Source organism: Hermetia illucens, chromosome 1 (assembly GCF_905115235.1).
Source record: "Hermetia illucens chromosome 1, iHerIll2.2.curated.20191125, whole genome shotgun sequence".
In the NCBI taxonomy this organism is placed as follows: Eukaryota; Metazoa; Arthropoda; class Insecta; order Diptera; family Stratiomyidae; genus Hermetia; species Hermetia illucens.
Window position 1 is genome coordinate 220,947,787 of NC_051849.1, and position 22,178 is coordinate 220,969,964.

At 42.4% G+C, this 22,178-nt stretch overlaps 1 protein-coding gene across 2 annotated transcripts in view; it reads right to left on the minus strand.

The window, feature by feature from the left end:
- Positions 1 to 305: 305 nt before the first annotated feature.
- LOC119653923 (myosin-VIIa-like) overlaps positions 306 to 22,178 on the minus strand; it is a 72,372-nt gene continuing 50,499 nt past the window's right edge. For both annotated transcript variants that reach the window (XM_038059091.1, XM_038059086.1), the window contains exons 10-19: positions 15,854 to 16,060; positions 15,418 to 15,785; positions 7,087 to 7,291; positions 6,461 to 6,862; positions 6,250 to 6,360; positions 5,883 to 6,188; positions 5,258 to 5,787; positions 5,036 to 5,195; positions 4,609 to 4,974; positions 306 to 1,332 (exon numbers count right to left, since the gene is read on the minus strand). In XM_038059091.1, the coding sequence (XP_037915019.1) occupies positions 415 to 1,332; positions 4,609 to 4,974; positions 5,036 to 5,195; positions 5,258 to 5,787; positions 5,883 to 6,188; positions 6,250 to 6,360; positions 6,461 to 6,862; positions 7,087 to 7,291; positions 15,418 to 15,785; positions 15,854 to 16,060 (3,573 nt within the window). In that variant the 3' untranslated portion in view covers positions 306 to 414. The remainder of the gene's footprint in view (positions 1,333 to 4,608; positions 4,975 to 5,035; positions 5,196 to 5,257; positions 5,788 to 5,882; positions 6,189 to 6,249; positions 6,361 to 6,460; positions 6,863 to 7,086; positions 7,292 to 15,417; positions 15,786 to 15,853; positions 16,061 to 22,178) is intronic.

Here is a 22,178-nt window from a genome sequence, read left to right on the forward strand (position 1 = left end):
CATGTCCGAAGAGGACCGTGGGATTATGTATACACGGCAGGTACTCACGTTACCCAGGATTTTCATATGGTTAGAGGGGCTGAGATAAGATGGGAACGCCGCAGGATAGACCACATTTGAACTGGGGTCAAAGAGAGTATCGAAACTACAAGACAGCGTCCCAGGTAGAAGTGTATAGAGGATCTTCACATTTCAATAATGTTTTCTATTGATGACATTGACATTGTACTTTCGATAGCTTTTCTTTGCTGTCACAATCATTGGAAAAATATCATTGATAAGAAAAGTTGATCAAGCTTTTCAAGCAGGTCTATTTATTAATCACAATTAATGGCATATATGACAAAGAATCGCATTTAATATGTATTGTAATTTTATTACTGTTTGATTGATCATTAAATATTTAACGAGATATTATGGAACTTCTAATACAAAAGATTTCAAGTACTTGATATATGACGATAGCAAATTGTCAATTTTATATCCTTGTGTCGTAGTACAAAGTAGTTTCGTTGCACCAATCATATTTCCAAACCGAATTTGGAAAAATGCATTCCCTGAGCTCCAGCCATTCAATTGCGAAAATGGATAGGACACCAGTAAGTCTTTCGATCTAGGATCGAGTATGTTGAATCCATTTCGATTGATTGCAATAAGAATAGTTCCAGGCAAATGTGGGTCGTTGGTTTGTTTCACCACGAAAAATGTCGATCCAAACATTGAATATTTAGATATTTTCTGCAGAAATAGTTCTTTAACCTCGTCAGCTTCCACATTACCCAGTGAAATCAATGCATTTGTTATCTGCTTTCGCCAATCTTCCGGCCGAAGTATACTTATTAGATCTTCAGGAATGAGACGTGAAAGAATCTCAACTGGACGCTGCAGAGGGTTCATATTATCTTTGAACTGAATTCTATATAGAAACGCGGCAAATTTGATTGCTTCTTCCTTGCTCACTTTATAGTAACCATTCAGATATTTTGGAACTTCTTGCGGGAAGTAGAATATTATATCTGCATTGATATCCTTCCCTGGAACTGTATTGACCCATAGCTTCTTCATGAAGAACAATTGATATTGGCAGTTTATCTGTTGGTCAGTGTTTCTGGATGGCATTGTCTCCTTCACCCAATCGACAAGTTCGTTTATGAAGTCGAAAATGAAATCGTTTTCCGGGATCGAGAAGGCTTTATCAGCAATTTTCACGAATAAGCTAAAGCCATCGGAAGATTTTATGTTGAGACGCTTGGCAATAATGTTACATAAATCTTCACAACGGGTGGAAGATTCGATTTCAAAGGCTTCTACGGTATCATCTGGAAAATAGATCTGAAAAGATAAGAATTGATTATATCGTTAAAGGATGTCATTGTGAATTTTAAAATTTCATATTAGAAAAGTTCAAGTATATTTTTCTTTTTTGAAAATACATACAATTAGTTAGAGGCCATAGGGTTTGTTTCGCACGTACTTGAGGAGTGCTTGTATACCCGAGTGAAGGAGCAGCTGATCCGGGGCCTTTCAGTGAGTGAAGAACCAAAGTTTGATCACATGCTGAATAAACTGAGGCTAGGCGACCGTACCCCCACCAGTTGCTTCGAGAAATGAAGCAGCTGGATGGGGATAAAGTCTTAGCTGCTAATGTCTCTCTGGCTGCAAGGACTCTCGGAGAGCACCTGCGTCATCTTGGCCTGCGTGGACTCGGGATCATTGGAGGTGTTGTCCGCTACGGCTGACATAGCACACGAGGTGTACGCGTGCCCCATGGTTGCGGAAGTTTCCCAAGACACAACTTGGGAAGTGGAGGAGCTTAAGACCATGGTGATGACACTAGTCGACGCCACAAAGCTGGCAGCGACGGTTGATAATTTGCGTTCCGGAGGTAGATATCGATCACAATCAAGGTCGAGGTCTGTTTCCCGAAATATGCCTTCGGGTAGTTGCACGCCGGGACCCTGAGTTTCAGCGACTAAATGTACCACCAGATGTACATTTACGTAACAAAATTAGGCTCGCTGGGTACCTTGGCGACGGCTACCCGAAGCGCAATACCACGTCGCCTTACAATCTTCGACCCCCTATAAAGACGTTGCTTCCTGGTCGACACGCGCGGAAGTGTCAGTTTGCCCTGTACATAACTACGGAAAGTAATTTCTCGAAGCCGGCTATGCACGAGGTGCAACACCACACCAACACTACCGGCTCTCCAATCTTCTCAAAAGTGCGTTCACTCTCACACCAAAAGTTTACTGCTGGGAAGAAAAAGTTTGAAGACTTTTTGAAACAGGGTATCTGTTGACCTTCCAGTAGTTGTTGGGCCTCTCCACTTCATTTGGTCCCTAAGCCAAACGACGAATTGCGGCCATGTGGAGATTATAGGCGTCTGAATGCCCAAACAGTTCCAGATCGATATCCCATTCCACTCATCCACGATTTTATGCAATCGCTTACAAATTACTGTATTCTTACCACCTTGGATCTAGCCAAGGCGTACCACCAAATCCTTACCGCTCCCGAAGACATTCCGAAAACGGCTATCTGCACACCTTTCGGACTCTTCGAGTTCACTAGGATGACTTTCGGCTTGTGCAACGCTACCCAGACTTTCCAGAAGTACATCCGCTCTGTCTTACGAAACTTAAACTTTTATTTCGCTTACATGGATGATGTTTTGGTCGCTTCCTCTTCAGAATTTGAGCACTTAAAACATCTCGAGTGCATTTTTCAACGTCTTCTTGAAGCGGGTCTTGTCCTAAACGTTGATAAATACAGATTTCTCCAGAGGCAGGTAAAATTCCTCGGTCACTTGATAACCCCTGATGGTATCCAACCTGACCCAGACAACGTTAGGTTAACCCCGGTAAAGGATCTGCGAAGGTTCTTCGGCATATTAAACTTCTATCGCCGTTTCTTGACCAAGGTCGCTCATGACCAAACGAACCTGAACACCTATAATACTTGTCTGGGCCCAAAATTAAAGACTCCCGCGAGGCTGCGGGATCTGCTGAGGCCACTATAGCCATTTCCTCAACCATATGCACCCTTGGCTGTGTTCGTCGATGCGCGAAAGAGGAGTTTCTAATTTTCAGCTCAAAGTCTTATTTACTCTGCGAGAACTCAGATAAGAGACCCAGGCCATTTATTCTGACCGATTTTCGCAGGGAAGTATTTCACGCAATACACGGTCTTGTGCACCCAGGCATCAAGACGACAAACCGGTTAAACACCGTAAAATACTTCTGGCCGTCCATGAACAAGGATGTAAACTCATGGGCCAAACAGTACATCGTGTGGCAGGAGTGCAAGGTCAACAAGCTCGTACGAAAGGAAGTAGGCGTATTCCCTAGGTCAACCAAACGCTTTCAAACCTTTCTCATCTCGATATCATCGGCCCTTTGCGAGACTCGCACCGATTCAAGTATTGCCTCAAAATCATCGACAGGGTTACGCGGTGGCCTGAAGCAATACCTCTGTCTGACATTACGGTACAATCACGTTCCGAGGCCCTCTGTCAAGGGGCTACTGTATACCATTTATAATCCAATGGTATGCTGGATTGTTGGCACCGGACGCTGAAAGCCATCTTAATGGCCCGCGACCATCCGTCGTGGTCGCGGTCCTTGTCTTTCGTCCTCCTCGGCCTCCGCACAGCCCATAGAGAGGAATTCGCGGCCAGCCCAGCAGAAATGATGTACGAGGAGAATCTATACCTCGCCGTCTACCCTGTACTGGACAGCAGAGCAGGGTTAATCGACTCGGGAATGCTGCATCTCCTCAGGGACGCGATTTCGAAGGTGAGACCTACTCCACTGTCCCGACACGGGGCATTGGAGGTCACAACCCCCTGGGATCTTGAGACATGCAGACAGGTGCTCATTAGAGTGGACGCCGGTCGGAAGCCGCTGCAAACACCATACGAGTGCCCCTTCGGCCGCTTCGAAAAAGCGCCCACGAAACTTCAGATTCACCCAGTGATCCCCATTGGCGGGATTACGCGGATGGATTGTTTCACTGAACCCGCGCGGTTTCAGCTGGGGGCGAATTGATGTGGCGGCACATCGGAGGCGCGAACCGGGACACGATTGTGTGATTCGTCTCCACCGCCGCATTCTAAAGATGCAGAGAATAGCTGATGGTCTGACCTTAGGCTGGGGAACAAATGTCAATAACGACATTTTGCCAACTATCTCACGGGACTCAAGTCTTATCCGCCGGCCAGAGAAGAGCAAGTTACGTTTTATCTCGTCAAATTTCAATCAGTATTTTTGTATTAGAATTCGTTATAGACAGCTGTAATCAAATTGTGATAATCAATGTGTTGGTTAGATAAATGAAGTTGAAATAAATGAAACTCCAAAAAATCAGATGCGGATCTTGAATTATTGGGAAATACCGTTCCCCAAAATTTCATTATGGCTTATCGACTAAGCAGATCGCAGGGCGCAGTGCGCGACTAAGCGTATCGAGTGCAAAAAAATGTTTCACTTCTCCTATTATATTAGGAACTCTAGTGGATTAAAACGTTTTGTTTTTTTTTCTGGGATAATGAGACTTTGAAGAGAGGACCTCGGCAGTCACTATACGCTCACATAAGCAATTACTTACCTTGTGGAATATCTGCATAATCCTCTTCTGTATTGCCTCCACCTCAATAATGTGGGGAGGGTGTTTACGTTTCCCCACATTCAAAGTCTTTTTAAGGCGCTTGAGGCACTCTGCAGCAATCGGATATGTACGGGTCCTCAAAAATTCCATCAATTCTCTGAGTAATACTGATGTGGGTGTCATAATTCCTGTAGCGAGCCACATCAAATCCCAACCCCGTTCCACACTTATTTGAACTTTATTTTCGGTCAATTGTTTCATTATTTGACAATAGACTTCGTCGCGTATGTTTTCATCTTCCAATGCTGGACGGAAAATAAGATCAGTGCTGACACCTAATCGACCACTGGGTATATCACCCATGTACTGAAAAAAAATGAATTTCGTTAGGGGTGGACGTGGATAAGGAAGGAGCTTCGAAATATACTTTCAAAATATAACCAAATATGGAAACGGCTTTGTCAAACAATTCAGGATTGTGCTGTAGTCTTTGCAGAAGTGGAGCTTTGATAGGATCCCTGCAATGTTTCCATAAATCATCAGGGCGAGTTCTTGCTGCTTGCATGGTGTAGGATAGTCGTGGAGCCCTTTGCATAAAATTTCATTCATGGTTAATAAAAGACGTATACCAATTTAATGACAAACTTACGGTGCATTCGTTCTAAAATGTTCATCTGCGAATTTCTTTAGGGTATGCAGCTTCTTCCTTTGAAGCGTGTTATAATTTTCCGAAGCATATTTTCTCTGTTTAGTCACTCCACCTCTGAAAAGTTTCAGTACAAACTCAGGCGGTTCCATAATAACTGGCAAGACATAAACAGTTTCCGCTGGAAACTCGCCTATTTTTCCATTACATTCACCGAGAGCCCATGATTTTGGGTCCCGGAGAATATCGACCCCACTGGTACCTTTAGCAAACTTGATAAGGTCTCCTTTATTATATTCAAGATAACCTTTCGGGTTGGAAGGATTACTATAATTTTGCGTTGCAACACCATACAGGGAACGACCTTTCAAATTGGTTAGAATATAATTGATTAGAAGTGATACATCTTTAGAGTCGAAGCATTTGAAAGTAAAATCTTCTCCCTGGATGGTATTAATGCTGAGTTCGTCAATGTTGGAGTTTTCATCTTCCGTTGAAGATACCGAAAGAATCTCAGGATATGTGAATTCAGCCTGAAACGATAGAAGTTTTAATACATTTTTCGTCCTTTCTCCTTTTTTAAGCTCATGGTCCCTTTAGCCTGAAAGGGCTGTATGACGACACTAACCAACACTTGTTCAGTTTCGTCAACCAAATAGACGCCAGTCGAGTTAACTGCTATGATGAGATTATCACTAATTAATTTCGGTCCGCTCTTTCTTACTGCTTCAAAGAACCGCGAGAACATCATGGGCCAATTAATTTGTGCAAAAATGGAGATATCTTCTTTCGCACATTTTTTCGGTACCTTATTTCGAATATAGTCATGCGTTTCAAACGCTTCCGCAACAAGTTTTTCCCATTTCTGTAAGGCTCTTTCCCCAGGAGCGAGAAGGTCCTTTGGGATATAATGTGGTAAGCTATGACGTAAAATCTAAGGGAAAACTTGTGATATGAACTTTATCGTGCACAAAGATAAATAGAAGCGTAAATACCTGCAGGTCCATTGTTGCACCGTGGTCAACGTAGTATTGAAGCAAAGCTATGATGGCAATGTCTTTGTCACTTTTGCATCTATATTCACCGAAATTTATTCCGCGCGTAACCTTCAGAATAACAAGAATTTGTATTGTATAAAAGGATAAAAAAATTAAAGCAGCTTGACCTCAATCTATTTGTTATAATTTGACTTAACATTAAGTTCACCTGTTTGTAAATTAGATTTGTCGCTAATTCATCTTCCGCTGGATTATACCACGGAGCAAATACTTCCTTCCTTAAAAACAGCTTCCAGGGGGCTTTCCTATCATTCATTCCTTGTTCCTTGGCGTATTGTTCACAATTTGAAATGGCATCCATTATATGTTCCTGTCCATTTCCCAGTGACATAACTTTATCGAAAAGCGTTATGAAAATAGAGAAGCCAAAGACATCTCGAAGGCCAATATTTTGTGCCAGCTGAGCGACAGCTTCTCGGGCAGTCGAGGCGGAATCCACCTGTAACTTCTTCTCAGTACCGTCCATTAGCATTATCATCAAACTTATAGGAGTTTTGCTACGGGTTGCTTGCAACTCTAGCCAGGAGGGTGGTTGTGTCCTGGTCCCATTCTAAAAATAATTGTAAAGTGAAAGATTACCTCGTCATCTCAGAAAAAGTCATCTTAGGAAGCAAATCCGTTGGAAAACATAGAAACAAAACATAAAATACTAGAATTTGTCATAAAACAAACTTATCGGGAACTGTAGTCATTAATGCAAGATATAAGATATCTCAGTGTCCTTATTCGTGGATCAATTAGATCAATTTCAGATAAATTGACAAAAAGCAAAACCTTTAATGTCCTATCCAATCGGTTTTCACAGTAAGGTGCATAAAGCTCTGGTCCTGATCGAAGGAAACTTCTTAGATACATTTGGAATTTATCTGTTGGTGGGAAGCATCCTAAACACAACGACAATAATATCCATCCTTTGGCGAATGATGTGTGATTGGGGTTGTTGGTCAATTGCTTACAAATTTGACAATAGATTTCATCCCTGAAAAACAAAGGGCATAGGGTTTATATTCTAATTTTTATAGATTAAATGTGTAGGAGCAAAGAGATAGATACAAGATACATAAAAACAACTTAGAGTATGAACATTTAAAAAGCTGGATAAAGAACTGTATATGTCCGGTCGGGAGTTAAATTTCTGTGGAATGTTGTTTGATTAGTCCTTAGAAGTGAACAGAAACTCACGAGTTTCGTCTTACTCTCACTCCAGAAGACGAGATAGTCCATCCCATTCAAATATAATTGAGGAACCGAAAACTCAGAGATTCAAGTTTTAAAAATTTTGTGAATTTCTAGACATTTCGATTCCATTTAATTTTAGTTCGTAGGCTATAATGTATGATATATGCTTTTCGTATATGGGACTACTAACTTTTAATGTGATACTGTCATTTTATTCTCTTTTTTTTCGAGTAGGGTGGGTAAATGCATTACGCACAGAGTGTTCGACTCCCCCCAACAGTCAGACTACCAACTATATACAGTGCAAGGATCTCGATGAAGTGACATCCAAAGGAGAAATTTGCACTGCCTTGATGGAACAGTTCAAGTTGGAGGAACTTGCCGAAGAGTCTATTGTGAGTTTGCGGAAAGCCTATGGCAATACTCAGACGGCCACATTGCGATTGCCAGTGGACTCCGCGCAGAAGTTATTGGCGGCCGGGAAGGTTCGAATCGGATGGGTTGTTTGCCGTCTGAGAGAGCAGATTTCTCTAAAGAGGTGCTTCAAGTGCCTCGCGTTTGGCCATTTCGCGAAGGCATGCACCAGCGGCATTGATCGGTCCGATCGATGCAGAAGGTGTGGGGAGAAAGGCCATATTGCCAAAGCGTGCAATAAGGACGCCAAATGCTTATTATGCGAAGGAAGTGAGGGACGAGATTACCGGCATATTGCCGCAAGTGCTAAATGCCCGGAATTTAGGAAGGCGCTGACTTCAATGAAAAAATGAGGTTTATTCAAATAAACCTCAATCATTGTAGGGTCGCTCAAGATTTACTCGAGCAGACCATCTACGAATCCCAGGTGGAAATTGCCATCATTAGCGAACCCTATAGAAACCGTCACGGTGGCGTGTAGGTTATTGATTCGTCTGGTGGAGCGGCGATATGGGCATGCGGTCGACAAGCCATCCAATGTATTGGGAATCAGACATACAGCGGCTTTGTGTGGGCGAAAATAAACGGGGTATATGTGTACAGCTGTTGCGCCCCACCAAGCCTGACACAAGGGGGGTCTACCTCAATCGTAGACCTAACTTTTGTCAGCCCTGCACTGGCACGTAGTATGTCTTGGTGTGTCCGCAACCACTACACCCACAGCGATCACCAGGCGATCTTCTTTGGGCTATGGGTGGAGTCACCGGGCATAAGATCATCATGCCCGAAACCGAGAAAGATGTCAGGCTGGTCCGCTAAAGCTCTGGATGAGCAAACCTTCATGGAGGTATGGTTAGACCAACCTAATAAAGCAGGCGCCTCTACGGAAAGAGCTGCCCATGTGGTCCAATGCATCGCCGAAGCGTGTGATACGTCCATGCCGAGGAGGTGCTCATTCCCCAGTAGAAGACCAAACTACTGGTGGAATGCTGAACTGGCCATCCTTCGATTAGCCTGTCACCAAGCCAAAAGAGCGGCTCAAAGAGCGGTAGGCAGAATCGACCAAGGGCAAAAAGAGCGCGCCTATAAGGAAGCCCGCAGCACCCTCAAGCTCGCCATCCAACGGAGCAAGAGGGAATGGTTTAAGGAGCTCTGTTTAGAAGCGGACGTAAACCCGTGCGGGAGCGCCTATAGAATCGTGATGGGGCGATTCAGACGCCGATCATCTCCGCAGATCACGTGTCCTACACTCTTGTTAAAAATTATCCAGGGGTTATTCCCTCAGCAAGAGGAGGGCATAGACAGCTTCCAGCGACCTCTGAACGACACGGCAATACCGCCAGTCACCCGTGACGAGCTGCTGGAGATCTGCACTAGGATAGGAGATAATAAAGCTCTGGGTCTGGATGGCGTGCCGAATAAGGCCCTTAAGCTTGCCGTGAAATCCAGACCGGACATGTTCGCTGAGTTGTTCGAGGCGTGCATGTCCGAGGGGATATTTCCTGCATCATGGAAACGACAGAAGTTGGTGTTACTGCCTAAGGCTGACAAACCACCAGGTGAGCCAACCTCGTACAGACCTAATTGTCTTTTGGACACTGTGGGCAAAATGCTAGAGCGAGTAATCCATAATAGATTACTTCCGGTTGTTGAGAGCCAGGGAGGTCTCTCAGATCGGCAGTATGGGTTTCGTAAAGCCAGATCAACCATTAATGCCATCAAAATGGTTATTGGCTTGGCCGAAGATGCAATCCACGGAAGGGGCAGTAATAGCGAATATTGCATAGTGGTGACCCTGGATGTGAGAAATGCATTCAATACGGCCAATTGGAACCTAATACGGGAATCTCTAGCGAAGATTGGTGTTCCCGCTTATCTTGCAGCTATTATCAACAGCTATTTACAAGAACAGAGGCTTTGGTATGACACCAATGGTGGACCCCAGGAGTACGTTGTCTCCGCGGGTGTCCAACAGGGCTCCGTACTGGACCCATTGCCGTGGAACATCATGTACAACGATGTTCTTAATCTTTCCCTTCCGGAGGAAGCCACGGTGGTGGGCTACGCCGATGATATAGCGCGGGTTGTTGTCGCAGTTATACTCATGCGAAGCGATCAGTGCTGTTAAGGGTTGGCTTGAGAGTTCTGGTCTGACACTTGCGGAGGAAAAAACGGAAGCGGTCCTTATCACCAAGCGCCATGAAAGAAATTTTGCCCGTATTCAAATTGGGAATCATATCATCACTTCTAAGTCTGCGATCAAATACTTGGGAGTGATGATAGATGGGAAGCTTAGCTATAAGACACACGTGCAGTATGTCTATGACAAAGCATCCACTGCGAGTGTGTCCCTGGCAAGAATAATGCCGAACGTGGGAGGGCCACGGCATGCTTCCAGGTTGCTTATAACTAGGGTAGTGAGTTCGATCCTGCTCTATGCAGCTCAAGTTTGGGGAAAGGCTTTGCAGGTTACATTTAAAGGTAACAAACTGAGTTCAGTCTACAGAAGAACAGCCCTAAGAGTGTGCTCGGCATTCAGGACTGTCTCAGATGATGCAGCATTCGTCATTTCTGGAATGATGCCCATTGACATCTTGGCAGATGAGATGACGAATATATATAATGTGAAGTCTATCTCTCCTTTATCGCAGACGAAGAACGCCGAAAGGGAGAGATCGCTAAATAGGTGGCAAGAGCATTGGGAAAGCTCGGGAAAGGGTCGGTGGACACACAGGCTCATCCCTGCCATCAGGGAGTGGTTGGAGAGACGGCACGGTGAGATTAATTATAATCTTACTGAATTTCTCACGGGCCATGGAGGATATCGCCAGTACCTGTTCAGGTTTAAACTGGACACCTCACCCGACTGTCCAAACTGCGATGGAGTCCCAGAGGACCCAGAGCATGTATTCTTCCACTGTCCAATGTTTGTGGAGGATAGGAAGAACCTAGAGGAGACTCTAGGAGAGGTGCTTGTACCAGAGAATCTGGTGCGAAGAATGCTAACATATCAGGAAGACTGGGATGCGATCAACTCCATGGTCGTATCTATCCAGAGCAAACTGCGAAAGGCAGAGGAGATCAGAAAAGCGCGGTTACGTACGCCGCGTAGAGACGAAAGGAGACGAAGCTAAAATAAGCTGACTCCGCCCTGTGATGTAATACCGTACGGTGGTTCCACGGGGCTTGGAGGGAGTCGGGGGTGGTTTTAGTGGGTAAGAATCCCACACGCTGGCGTGTCCAGGCCAGTGTCTTTTGAAGATTTCCACCTCCTCAAAAAAAAAGACTACCAACTAAGCACCTCCCTGCCATCAGAAAACTAGTCAGAAACCATTTGACACATTACTTTCACCAATGGGAGGGGAGGGGAGGGGAGGAAAGGAGTTGTTAGTTCAAGGAAACCCTTGCCATCCGGTCCCTCCGCCGGTCGAGTTCAATCTTCTTTGCAATAAGAAGAGCCCGAACATAATATGCAACACGAGCAATACGAGGTATTTAACAGCTGGTTTTGACTCATTAGCCAACTTCCCGATTGATGGTCGGCATTCTATTCCTGGTCAAGATGACCACCTCGGTTTTCTCTAGTGCAAGGTTTAAACTATGAGCAATAATCCATCCGCCTACCCGTAGCATCAATATGCCAAGTCTGCTTTGCGCTTGTTCCGACAGCAATCGCCGCAGCGTCGTCTGCATAAACGACCAGGCGCGACTCTTCAGGCATATAGAATCTCAGCAGACTATCGTAGGAAGCGTTCCACAGGTCCGACCCTAGGATCGATGCTTGTGCTACTCCAGACGTGATCTCCATCCCCCTCTGTCCCAAGGCGTATCATAGAGCAGAGAGCAATGTTTCAGATAATAATAATAATAATCGTTGGGGCAACAATCCAATTGGATCAAGACTTTCAAGTGTGTTAGAGCACTTCATTCATGACCGTAACGGTACACTACAGTACATTGTCGGAGGCAATGTGATCAGCATTGCGCTCGCCCGAGATTATTACCCTGATTTGACTCAGGTACTCATTCACAGCTGAGTCGACTGGTATCCGATGTCAAATCACGATACAAATCCCATTTCCACCATTGAGATTTGAATCGCGACCTTCCGTACGACAGCTTTGTGCTCTAAACAGTCAGCTATCGGGACACACACCGAACGGTCTTTCAGATAATCCCGCAATATCCGGAAGAGAGAGCGTGATCCTTGGAATGAATTTTCTAATGTGCCTAGCATATCTGACCATCTTTCGGAATTAAAGGCACTTCTGATATCAAGCGTTATGAGGAGCACTATCGGTCTAGATCGCCGGCTGTGTGCCTCGGATCGATGAACAGTCCCCAGCGACGCGGATCGTTTCAGCGCTTTCCCGGCCGGGTCAAGCATACACAGCGGTACGTATGCAGACGGCAGCTTTGGGTCTGCTTTTTCCTTGCTGATCAGCTCGAGTCGCGCTACCTTCCAACGACAAGGAAAAATGTTGAACGCAAGTCTGACTGTTGGCGAAACAACCATTTGTAAACTTCCGCCTACCAGGATCAGTACCCGAAAAGTCGAGGTGCAATAAAGCTAGGTCTCTGTTTCGGTATTGCTCGCTAATCAGCTAGACCACCCTTTCCACCGCAGCGAACTGCGCCAGAAGCTGGTGTGCGTTTGGACTCCGTTGTATCACAGCTTTTCAACGAGATGAGTAATTTAGAAAGCAGTACGGACGACAGATTAAGCAAGAAAAAGAGCAGCTCTATAGAGAAACGGATATAAACCCATAGAATTATGCTGGGAGAATTAAAGGGCCGTTTACCTTCACATATCACATGCCCTATTCTATTACTGCAAATTATCCAACAAGAAGGGCACACTGAATCGGTATAAACCCATAATAGAACAGAGGACAACGAACATACTATAACAAGTCAGGAGGGAGTGATAATGGGGACAAGTTCAGTTTAAAGTGGTACTTGCAACATTCAGTATCCAGTGTGTGTAGGCCGGATAACGTAGAAAAACCACAGTATGTCTTTAAACTGCTTATAACGAGGGTAGTGGGGTCTACATTGCCCTGTTCAACACCAGTTTCGAGAAGAGCACTATATATCTCATACAACGCAAATAAACTGAATGGGGTCTACAGAGGGGCAGCCTTAAAGACCTCCGCCTTCTATTTGTCTCAGATAACGTAGTACTCGTCATTTCGCGAATGATTTCGCTTAATGTATCTAAATAATATAACGTTATTCTATAACAGACGAACAACATCGAACGGTGAGGAGATCTATAAACAAATGGCAACGACAACAAAAGGACTCATAGAAGGGTCCGTGGACATACAGGTTAATACCAATGTTGACTTTTTAGTACCAAAAGTTCTAAATTTAGTACCTTTTGAAGTATCTCAGGACTTTTTTAGGTACCTCAGGGCTTTTATAGGTAAACCAACGCACAGTTTAAAACTAGCGGGATACATGCAACTGTCAAGCATGGTAGGAGGAATCAGTTAACTTGGGGCTTCAAAACGACAAGAATAAGTAGATTGGTATTTATTAGCTAGAACATGGAAGTATATTTTAATGTGTTGTGCCTTATTTTTTTACAAAACGCCACCTTAAGCGTACAGCAACCGTTTATCTTCCAGAATTGATGTTGTATAATATTCATGCCAATTCTATATGCCTCCCGAATCAATAATAAATATTTTGGTGTTTTCATTGCGCCATCTGCTACGTGCTTGGATGTGCCTCCTCTCCCCTAGAACCACTTTCGCAGTGTACCAACAATTTTTATAGTCAAATTACACGATATTCATAGACACGGTATAGAATACAACAACAACAGAGGTGAAACCCTTTTCTAGTTGCATGAATCCAACTACGTTCGTATAAAAGTACTATTTAGTACCCTTTTGGCCATGAGTCTTTTCAGATTACAGACCTAATAATCTTCACCGACGGGTCAGTCATGGAGGATGGATCGGGCGCAGAGGTTTTCTCGGAGAATCCGATTATAGAAGTGGCCTGACCCCTCGGAAAAATGGCGACCATATTCCAGGCGAAGATATATGCCATTTCATTGGCAGCAGAAGGATTTCTGCGACAAAAATGGAAGAGTCGCACCATTCGAATCTGTTCCGACAGTCGGGCGGCATTATCAGCACTAAATGGCAACGACATATCAAGCCAGTTGATGTGGAGTGTCATCAGGTGCTGCTGAAACTTGGCCGAATTAACGAAACATTCCTGATGTGGGTGCCGGGGCACTCCAACATCGCCGGTAATGAGGAGGCTGACAGACTGGCTCGCCGAGGGTCTGGATCAACAATGGTGGGGCCAGAACCAACTCTTGGAATCCCACCATCGACTGTCAAGTCTACTCTGAAGGGTGAAATTGCAAGGTTCACACAACCGAGTGGAGAAATTTGGTCTCTTGCCGGCAAGCGAAAATCCTTGTGAAAGAGTCTAGGGCCACTAGAGCGGCATTTTTGTTGTCCCTTATGAAGTGGGACATAAAAACTCTAGTTGGGCTTTTGACGGGACTGCCTCTGGAGAATGTTCTCAGATTGGCTAAAGCCTGCGAACACCGTAGGCGGAAAGCCATTGAATAGGCAACTTACGGGGATAGTACAATGGGCCTAACTGCTGCGGCTCCCCCCAGTTAACTATACTAAACTAGTACGCTTTGGTCACATTTGTTAGTACCCTAATTTTTTAACTAGTTAATCCCTATCAACGAATATTCAGGGACTTTCCTATGGGAAGAGGACTTGGAGTGCTTGTTCTTTCGCTGTTCAAGATTCCTGGATTTGTGTAAAAACCTAGAGGAAATAAATACTGATACCGGACAATCTGTTTCTGTGAATGATAGTGCATCAGGAAGATTGGAATATCTAACGTAAACTGTAAGAAACAGGAAAGACCTGGAAAGCACGGTTTTAAGTGTCAAAGGTTGAAGATAGGAACCCTAGCTAGAATAAGCCAACCTCGCCTGGTGATATATCATAGTACCTAGTACTCTACGAAGCAAGAGGAAGACTAACTAGACTGACATGTTTTATAAACGGCCTTTAAAAAGGTCCAATTATTCAGTAAGGCGTACTAAATAAAACTTTTTACGGAAAGGTTTTTACGGAGAAATTACATAGAGCAGACACCAGATGGGCCCGACTCCGTATTGCGTCTAAGAAGATGATACTTAACTATGGAGCCAACAAGAATATGAATAAAACTCAACCCAATATGAAACACCAAATGGGAAGTCAGTTGCAAGTAACTGCGCCAGTTTATATTTTTTTCAGATAATTCCACAAATAGAACTATTTTAGATAAAACCCGTGCGATTTCTAGTATGTTAGCCCTCCCCGGGTACAAAATTCTAAAATACAAAGGTAATGATGGCTCCGATTCTTTTAGTAATAATGTAATAATCCCGAGTAAAGAGTATACATATGCTGCCTATCCAGCCATCTAATTAATTTTATATCTTTTACCAAAATGTATAATTTCGACAAAAAGGCTAACCTCAGTTCTGGTCTTAGTATCCCATGTCCAATTATGAAATGCAATTTTTCTAGATTTGAGCTGCGAATACTCAACCATTGGTGATAATATTCCACCTCTTCACTGTTGTCCAAAGCTTTCTTAAGGATTTCCGGTAGTTTGGTCTTTCTTTTCAAGGTTTTCCTGACAAGCCGTTGTTGTTCGCTACCTTCCTTCATTGACTTCAAAGCGTCCTGAAATTCCTTACTTTGCACAACTCCTCGACTAAGGCTCACAGTTAATCTTTGCATAACCGGAACTTTACTAGGACCATCTTCATCGTCATCGTCAATTTCATATTTAGCTTCAGCCATGTCTCCCATGAAACGAAGGATAGTTATCCAAATAGACTGTTGATGAGGTAGATTAATAGATATTTCTAATATATATAGAATAAAGTAAATAATAGAATAAATACCTGCGATGATATTTCATCTAAAGGAAGCGGGTGGCCTAACAATGATGATTTTAGAGGTCTCTTGTTATAGTGCGCAGATACATTTGCGGCGAAATATGTTACAGCAAACTTTTGGAAGTTATACTCGGATATGTCGATAGGTTGTCTTTTGGGTCTTGGAATACGGATGGTACCTCCTCGTGACGTCACTTTATATCCAGCAAATTTCTAGAAAAATGGATTCAAATGAAATTTCTTTGAAAAAAGGATTTTACAAAAGAATCCCAGCTGAACTCAAATCTTGCTTGCTTTATACTTTTATTGTGTGTATTAATGTAAAATTGGAAAAAAAACTTGCCTTGGTAGCTCTAAATTCCTTCTTTTAGGTATCAACGGTTAATGAATTAAGAGAAGATAAGACTCTAACGTCTGCTAACGCCATCTCTGGCCGCATGGACACTGTTATAATCCATGGAGGACAGGGCCCGGAGTGAAAATTATGCTCCATTTTACACACGATAGCGCAATCTACCTCTTTATCTCAGGCTCTGAGGTAGGCACCCCCGACGAGCCTCCGCCTACAATAATATTTGAGCCAGTGACTAAGTGAAAACTAAGAACAGAACACATAGCTTGCTTGCTATGGGTGGAAGTCGAAACTGCCCAAAATCTTGTGACGAAAATCACTTTGGGAAAATTATCTCTGACGTCAATTTAAATTGTAGTAATGACAATTAGCCAGGACATTAAAATTGGGTAAAAGTAGGGCGAATATTTAGTTGGGATAATTGTTAACAGATGACTTGAATGCCAGTAAGGAGGTTTTGTCAAAGGCCCAAAGTAGTTTGAGGTCCGCCCATGGAGTCAGTCTAGTTTTAGAGTTGGAACAAGTCACGTCGGCTGTCAAATTTAGTGAAAAATAAACGCTTATATTAGAGTTATAGAACGGCCTTTTGTCTAGTGATACGCAATCCAGTGATACGAGCTACGTAAAGCAAGAACGTAACAATTGGTGACAGCGATAGGATGGCATAAGTCAGGGTGGTTAAATTCGCGGGCATGAAAGTGGAGCAGCTGAAAAGGGAGCTGTTAATGTTACAGCTCCCTACGGAGGAAACTAAAGCAGAACTGTAGAAGAGACTTCGCGAAGCCTTGGAGTCGCGAGGTATTAATGCCGAGGTCGCGAGGAAGCAGCTGGAACGACCCCGATAAATGATGACACTATTGTGAGTCTAATGCAAGCTATCTCTAAAACCCAAAAAAAATATGAAAGAATTGACTAGAAAGCAACAAGAAGAGTCTAGAAAGCAACAGAAGAATCTAGAAAGCAACAAGACCAAAAGCAGGCAAAATTTATGGAAGAAATGACAACAGGGCAAAAGTAGGAAGAAGCACCAGAAGACGAAAAACAAATACAATTTATGGAAGAGATGGCAACATGACAGGACGAAAGAAAAGAAAAACAAAAGAAAAGCACTCAGGAAGTAGCGTCCCAAGAGAATGAAAAATCGAAGTTTGAAGGTATTCCAGAAGTAGCAAAACAAATAGCAGAAACTACAAAGCGATTGGAAGATTCCCCTGAAGAACCTCATGAAAGAAAAGAGGGAACTGTAGTGTGTTAGGGTGAAAAGCCCATGTTCAGGAAGTAATACAGCATGAGAACGCCAATGGCATTCCAAAGCTGAAGGAAGAAATGGTGCAAGAAGGTGAAAAATGGCAGGAGGAAGTTGACAAGTCGCATGAGAGTACCAGTCAGGATATTCGAAAATCACAGGAAATGATCAGTCACGAGGTGACTAAAGAGCAGGAGTGAAACTACCGAGCAGCAGTAGACCATGAAGAGTATGATCTCATCTGAAGATGTGAGATGAAGAAAGTTGCAAGCAGGAGGAGCATACCTGGCGGAACAGTGCAAAGCCGGAGGAGGTGATTATTCAAGAGGTGATAAGTTGGCTGAGAGAAAGTGTGAAGAGGCAAGAAGCGATTGACAGGAACTTGAGGACTTTCAGGACAGAAGTAACAACAAGCATGTGCCAGACGATAGGAAATCCAGCAACAGTGTACAACTCACATTGCGAATTGAAAGCGATGGTTCGCCAAGTTGTAAAATTGATGAACGAGCGAGTGCCATGACTGAAGTAGAGGAAGGTACATAACATTATAGGAAGCGTCGCAGGAAGCAGAAGGGATCAGAATGGATGGATAAATGGACACGGATAAGGTAGCAGTTTTGGGATGATTACTGTAAAGAAAGGGAAGTGATAAATAGAAGAAAATTACGAAGTAAGGAGGAGATACGAGTGAGTATCGCAGAGCGATCCAGTAGTGTTTACAGTTTCAGGGCCACGACAGAGAAAGAGCTGACTTTCGAGCAAGGCTCTGAAAAAGTGGTAAAAGTAAAGCAAACATTTCATTTAGAAGAACAGAATAACAAGTCGGGAAACCGGAAGCTGGACGCTTCAGGTACGAAAGGTTTTGTGTATTTCTTAGTACGTAGCACGTAATATATCCATATATTATGTGAGAGTATCCACTTTCGGGTGATATTGAAGAAACAAAAAAACAAAGAAGCAACAAATTTGAGGTATTATAACTTTGTTAGTAATAGTGCGATTTCCACCAAACTTGGTAAGATCATGCTCTATATTATAGCCTATATCACTGCACTGGTACTAGGATGAACTTAAGGGGGGTTTCTAACCAATTACAAAAAATTGTAGTAATATACTATTATTAACTTTATTTAAACAGATATCGGCATGGAAGGTATTTCGGAGCCCAGGCGCCATATAGTGGCAGCCTCCTGATTTTTTTCAGATTTTTCGGTTTGGTAGTTTCTGAGAATGGCCCCCTTAAAGAAGTGATCACTTTCAACCCCCCGCGCTCCCCACCCTTCCAACGAATGTCAAAACTAAGATCCGCTTTGAAAAGTACTAATCGAGACCTTTAATTTGATACCCCACATGACTATATTTGATGAAAAAAAATTTTGCACCCCCCTTTTGCATGTATGGGGACCCCCCCTTAAATTCGACGTAAAAGGATGTAATTCACTGTATGCGTGAGTGTTCACAGTTCCCACCTTTCTACCAAATTTGGTGTCAATCGCTATAACCGTCTCCGAGAAAAATGCGTGTGACGGACAGACAGACAGACAGACAGACAGACAGACAGACAGACGGACAAACAGACAGACAGACAGACCGACAGACAGACAGACGGTAAACCGATTTTAATAAGGTTTTGTGTTTATACAAAACCTTAAAAAGGAAGCTGGGATTACTTAACGGTCAAAAGTCGCAGGATCTGCTGCAAGTGGGTACATATGTGTTCGTCGTTTCGGAAAATGAAAGTCTTAGGGCCATACAAATGTTTATGGTTACGTTACGAGTAACGACACCGGCATCGTTTGAGACCACCATGAAAAAGTAAGCGGTGCGAATTTGGATGTCACCAAAACTATAATGAACGGCAAATAGCAGTTTTATTGGAGTAGATGCTTAGGATCATATTGCGTAAGATTATGTGAACAACATGATTTTGCAACAGGCCCAAAGAGACGAAGATGAAAGTACATGCTCCTATGTAAGATTGAAACTACATTAGGAAGGATATGAAATAATAAAAACTTGTGGTTTCTTTTTCGTGGGTGTGAATGTTTATTCTTGCAAATACTGATATTTCGGGAACCACTTGTTCCCTTCATCAGTGCTAACAAGTTCAACTGATGAAGGGAAGGGATGTTAGCACTGATGAAGGGAACAAGTGGTTCCCGAAATATCGGGATTTGTAAGAATAAACATTCACACCAACGAAAAAGAAACAACAAGTTTTTATTATTTGAAATAATTAATCGTTGGAAACACCGCATAATTTCACTCAGATTAGGAAGGAGTTTTATGGTTGAGGTAAAGCCATCATCAAAGAGCGGTAATGAAAAATTGCATCCTTCAAGTAATAGGAGACAACCAAGGTTTGATGTAAGATCCAGTTCTGTTGGCTTCTTCGATGATCCAGTGGTATTGCTCCAGAGTTTATAGCACAAGAATGGAAAAACACTAAATTTTCAATCGAAATTGGAAATACCCTCCTTGGGAAATTACAAAATTAAGTTATGACGTTAACTAAATTAAACGAAGTGGACAAAACCAGACGAAAATAAAGTTGGAGAACCAGGAGAAATGGGCGGGATTCGAAATACCAGCCAGATAGCGATGATTCTTATTTTTTTTTTGTTTTATGTAAAAATAACATTCCAGGAGGACTGCATGGAGCAGATAAGTATTGTGTACCATTTTTAGAACAGTTATGGCAAGTGCATTCAAAATCGAAATGATTATTCATATATGTAATATTTCCATCCATCTATTATTCATTGGGGCATCCAAATATTTTCCTTCTAACCTGCAGGATGGATCAAACTTTGAAAAAGAAAATGATTCCATTTTGAGCTTCGAGATACAACGGAATCCACTATCCCAGGATGGCCAACGAGTGAATTACCAAAGACTAGAATGCTGAAAAATAGCAAGCTTCACGAAAAATCTTGGAGGAAACTGAAGCATATTGACAGAAGCCAGGAATAATGGCGCTGGAATACATTGACGCGCTATGACCATGTGTATAACGCAGCAGGATTATCTTTGTTGTTATCTTTGTGAAATTATTTTAGATAACAACGTTTTTCAGTTTTATAGCGAAATTTTCGGTAATTGCAAAAAAAGAACTGGTGAAAATAAAATAATCCCTTCGTGAGTATTCCAGAAAAATTATAATAAAAATAAGAACCAATAAAAAAAAAAATATGTCTCTACCTCTGATTTAAAAACTGAATTGCAATAAAAAATAAATAAAATAACATTAAATTCCTTAAAAGATGTTTAATTCATCAAGAAGACGCTAGATTCATTTTGGACTTTATTTTGTAGTAATTGTCATATTTATATAGTTATTTCTAATCTACGACTCCGTTGTACCCTTTAAATTGTACTTGATTCATTTTGTAACTTATTCCCAATAAAATCGTCTACTATCCTCAAAACCAAAGTCAGATCTGAATAGACGGAAATAAATAATTATATAATTACATGTTTAACTGACAGAAATATCTTTTAAATTATATAATTTGAAACTAAATCCAACCCAATATGATAATTGCCGTTTTTTTTATTAATTAATGAATTACTCCAATTCATGTTCAAGGAAGTCATACCAATTGATCATTTACCTCCTGATGGATTATTCCAAGTGCTATAAACAATTATATATATGTGAACTGCAAATATTCTACTGACTATGGGAGAAGTAGCTCTTCTTAAGGGGGATTCGGACTGAGAGGGAAAACAATTGATTAAGGGAATGTGGAATAGATAAGTGAATTGAAAAACAACCCTTTCCATCGAAAAGACAAAACAAAACTAATTACAATGTTGAAAGTATTTTTAACATTAAACGTACCAAGATTTTCTATAAATCTTTATATTATTTGATTAATCATTTTCCTGCTTACTGTTTTTCTCTTCGATTGTTTTTTCCGAAGGAAATTCGTTGCATACCTAAATGATAGACTGCTGAAAGTTGAACTAGAAACAGAGGTCAAATACCATACTTGGAAATTACAATAGACCAAAAATTTCTTTGGAAAACGAACATAATTGGAAACGTACAGGGGCTTTGATGATTTACGGGTCCATATAAGGAAAGAAATTGGGACGCACCTCGAAAATACTTCACTGGGTTTATACTGCAATAGTAAGACCATTGATTACATATGGGACGGCAATCTGGTCAGGTAGAACCGAACCTAGCACAATCGCACAACAAGTTCAAAGATTGGCTTGTGGGTGTATTACTATAGCAAGGAGGACATGCCAACAGCATCCACCGAGGTCCTTCTGGGATTGTCCTCCTATTCCTCTTTATATACAGACACAGACACGTAAGATAATCTTCAGAATACCAGGAGGTATCAGCAAGAGAAAAGCTGCCTAAATAGAAGGATACTGATATCACTGGCGGAGGTATAAAAATGCACTGACTGCGTATAGCAACGCGATCAGGGAAACGAAACGGAACAGCTTTAGGAAATTCTGTGAAGGGATTGAACAGATCACGGAAGCAACCAGGCTGTACAAGGCTGTAGCCCAAGACGGGGGAATATCCTCTGTCTGCTTGAAAAAGGAATATGGGACATTCACTGAGAATGAGGAGGACAGGGCACACCTGTTTCTCAGAACTCATTTCCCGGGGTCCTACCCCTCAGCGGAAGGCGACAACAATCTGCCTGACACCCCAACAACGAATAAAAGGGGAAGGAAAGAGAGCTGGAAACTAGCAAAAAAGGTAT